Source organism: Propithecus coquereli, unplaced genomic scaffold (genome assembly GCF_000956105.1).
Source record: "Propithecus coquereli isolate 6110/MARCELLA unplaced genomic scaffold, Pcoq_1.0 Scaffold24, whole genome shotgun sequence".
NCBI lineage: Eukaryota > Metazoa > Chordata > Mammalia > Primates > Indriidae > Propithecus > Propithecus coquereli.
In genome coordinates, this window is record NW_012147952.1 from 2,762,931 (window position 1) to 2,765,732 (window position 2,802).

General features: G+C 48.1%; 1 protein-coding gene and 1 pseudogene across 1 annotated transcript in view; both read left to right on the forward strand.

The window, feature by feature from the left end:
* The window catches only part of MTO1 (mitochondrial tRNA translation optimization 1), a 24,489-nt gene that overhangs the window by 13,629 nt on the left and 8,058 nt on the right, over positions 1-2,802 (forward strand). The window contains 2 exon segments of the mRNA XM_012646068.1: positions 2,194-2,398; positions 2,478-2,649. Coding sequence (XP_012501522.1) covers positions 2,194-2,398; positions 2,478-2,649 — 377 coding nt within the window.
* LOC105811746 lies at positions 4-807 on the forward strand (annotated as a pseudogene).

Below are 2,802 nucleotides of genomic sequence, written 5' to 3' on the forward strand. Positions count from 1 at the left end.
ACCCCTCAGCCCGAGGGCGAGGCCGCAGCCGGAGTGGAGAGCAGCTCTGAGGGGGCCTCCCCCAAGCCCTGCCCTGCCCCGCTGGGTGCTGGGAAGCTGAAGGAGAAGCCGGAGCAAAACCCTGAGGAGGCCCCGGACGTCAAAACTCTGCAGAAAGAACTCGAGCAGTTTGCCAAGGTCCTGAAGCAAAAGAGGATCACCCTGGGGTACACCCAGGCCGACATGGGGCTCACCCTGGGGATTCTCTTTGGGAAGGTGTTCAGCCAAACCACCATCTGCCGTTTTGAGGCTCTGCAGCTCAGTTTCAAGAACATGGGTAAGCTGCGGCCCCTGCTGCAGAAGTGGGTGGAGGAAGCTGACAGCAATGAAAATCTTCAGGAGATACGCAAAGCAGAGACCCTAGTGCAGGCCCGAAAGAGAAAGAGAACGAGCATCGAGAACCGAGTGAGAGGCAACCTGGAGAATTTGTTCCTGCAGTGCCTGAAACCCACCCTGCAGCAGATCAGCCACATTGCCCAGCAGCTTGGGCTCGAGAAGGATGTGGTCCGAGTGTGGTTCTTTAACCGGTGCCAGAAGGGCAAGCGATCTAGTGGTGACTATTCACAACAGGAGGACTTCGAGGCTGCTGGGTCTCCTTTCTCAGGGGGACCAGTGTCCTTTCCTCTGGCCCCAGGGTCCCATTTTGGTACCCCAGGCTATGGGAGCCCTCACTTTACCACCCTGTACTCCTCAGTTCCTTTCCCTGACGGGGAAGCCTTTCCCTCTGTCTCCGTCAGCACTCTGGGCTCTCCCATGCATTCAAACTGAGGTGCCTGCCCTTATAGGAATGGGGGACTGGGCAAGGGGGGAAGCTCGGGAAGGAGAACCTGGAGTTTGTTTGTACCAGGGCTTTTGGGAATAGGTTCTTCAATCACGAAGGAAGGAATTGGGAACACAAAGGGTGGGGGCAGGGAGTTTTGGGGGAGCTTGTTGGAAGGTGAAGTTCAACGATGCTCTTGATTTTAATCCCCACATCACTCATCACTTTTTTCTTAAATAAAGAAGCCTGGGACACAGTAGATAGATAAAAAAAAAAAAATCCTCTTGTATAACCTCGATGTGGTGATGAAATTTGGAGAATTTAACATTGATACAATGTTAAAAATGTCAAAAACAAAGTACATAGTCAGATTTTGCTAATTGTCCAGTATTGTCCAAAGCAACCTTTTTCCCCCATCTAGGATAGTGCATTATATTTGTCATTTCTTTCTTTCTTTTTTTTTTTCTTTAAGAGTGAGTCTCACTCTGTCACTCAGGGTAGAATGCCATGGCGTCAGCCTCAGCCTAGCTCACAGCAATCTCAAACTCCTGGACTCAAGTGATCCTCCTGCCTTAGCCTCCCAAGTAGCTGGGAATACAGGCGTGTGCCACCATGCCCGGCTAATTTTTTTTAGTAGAGATGGAGTCTCACTCTTGCTCAGGCTGGTCTGGAACTCCTGACCTCGAGCGATCCTCCTGCCTCGGCCTCCCAGAGTGCTAGGATTACAGGCGTGAGCCACCTCGCCTGGCCTATATTTTTTAACTATTTATTGTAAATTTTCGTGTTTACACAAAGTAGGGAAATAGTATAATAAATCCATGTGTCTATCACCCAGCTTCCACAAATAACATTTTGGCATTCTTGGTTCATCTTTTTTCCTCAACACTTCCGTTTCTTGCTGAGATTTAAAGCCACGATCCCAGACATCACATCATTTCACTTATAAATACTATGGTATATATCTTTAACAGATAGGAACTTTAAAAAAAAAAAACCAAAACACCATTATCACACCCAACAAAACATAACTTCTTTTTTTTTTGAGACAGAGTCTCACTGTGTTGCCCAGGCCAGAGTGCCGTGGTGTCAGCCTAGCTCACAGCAACCTCAAACTCCTGGGCTCAAGCAATCCTACTGCCTCAGTCTCCCAAGTAGCTGGGACTACAGGCACACGCCACCATGCCCGGCTAATTTTTTCTATATATTTTTAGTTGTTCAGATGATTTCTTTCTATTTTTAGTAGAGACGGGGTCTCGCTCTTGCTCAGGCTGGTCTCGAACTCCTGAGCTCAAATGATCAACCCACCTCGGCCTCCCAGAGTGCTAGGATTACAGGTGTGAGCCACCTTGCCCGGCCCCCATAATGGCCTTTTAAACATTTCAGTCCTCTTGTAGGGTGTGATAGCTGGAATCAACGCCAGTCTCCGGGTCAGTCGAAAGCCTCCCTTTGTCATTAGCCGAACGGAAGGCTACATAGGAGTCTTGATTGATGACCTCACCACATTGGGCACCAGCGAACCCTATCGCATGTTTACCAGTCGAGTGGAGTTCCGTTTGTCTCTGCGCCCTGATAATGCTGACAGCCGGCTCACGTTTCGAGGTAACTCTTCACTGAGCCCTGCAACCTGGCTTATTCTTCTTTGAAACCTCTTGTTAAATTCTCTCTCTCCCTTCCCTAGGGTATAAGGAAGCTGGCTGTGTGTCCCAACAACGATATGAAAGAGCTTCTTGGATGAAGTCTTCTTTAGAAGAAGGCATTTCTGTGTTGAAATCCATTGAGTTTTCAAGCTCTAAGTGGAAAAACTTAATCCCAGAGGCTTCTATAAGTACTACCAGAAGTCTGCCTGTCAGGTATGCATTTTTAAAATAGACCTTTCTCACTTTTTATAGAAAAATAAGATCACTTCAGAGAGATATTACCTATAGTCCTCTTTTTTTTTTTTTTAGAGATGGGGTGTCGCTCTTGCTCAGGCTGGGCTCGAACTCCTATAGTCCTGTACCTGC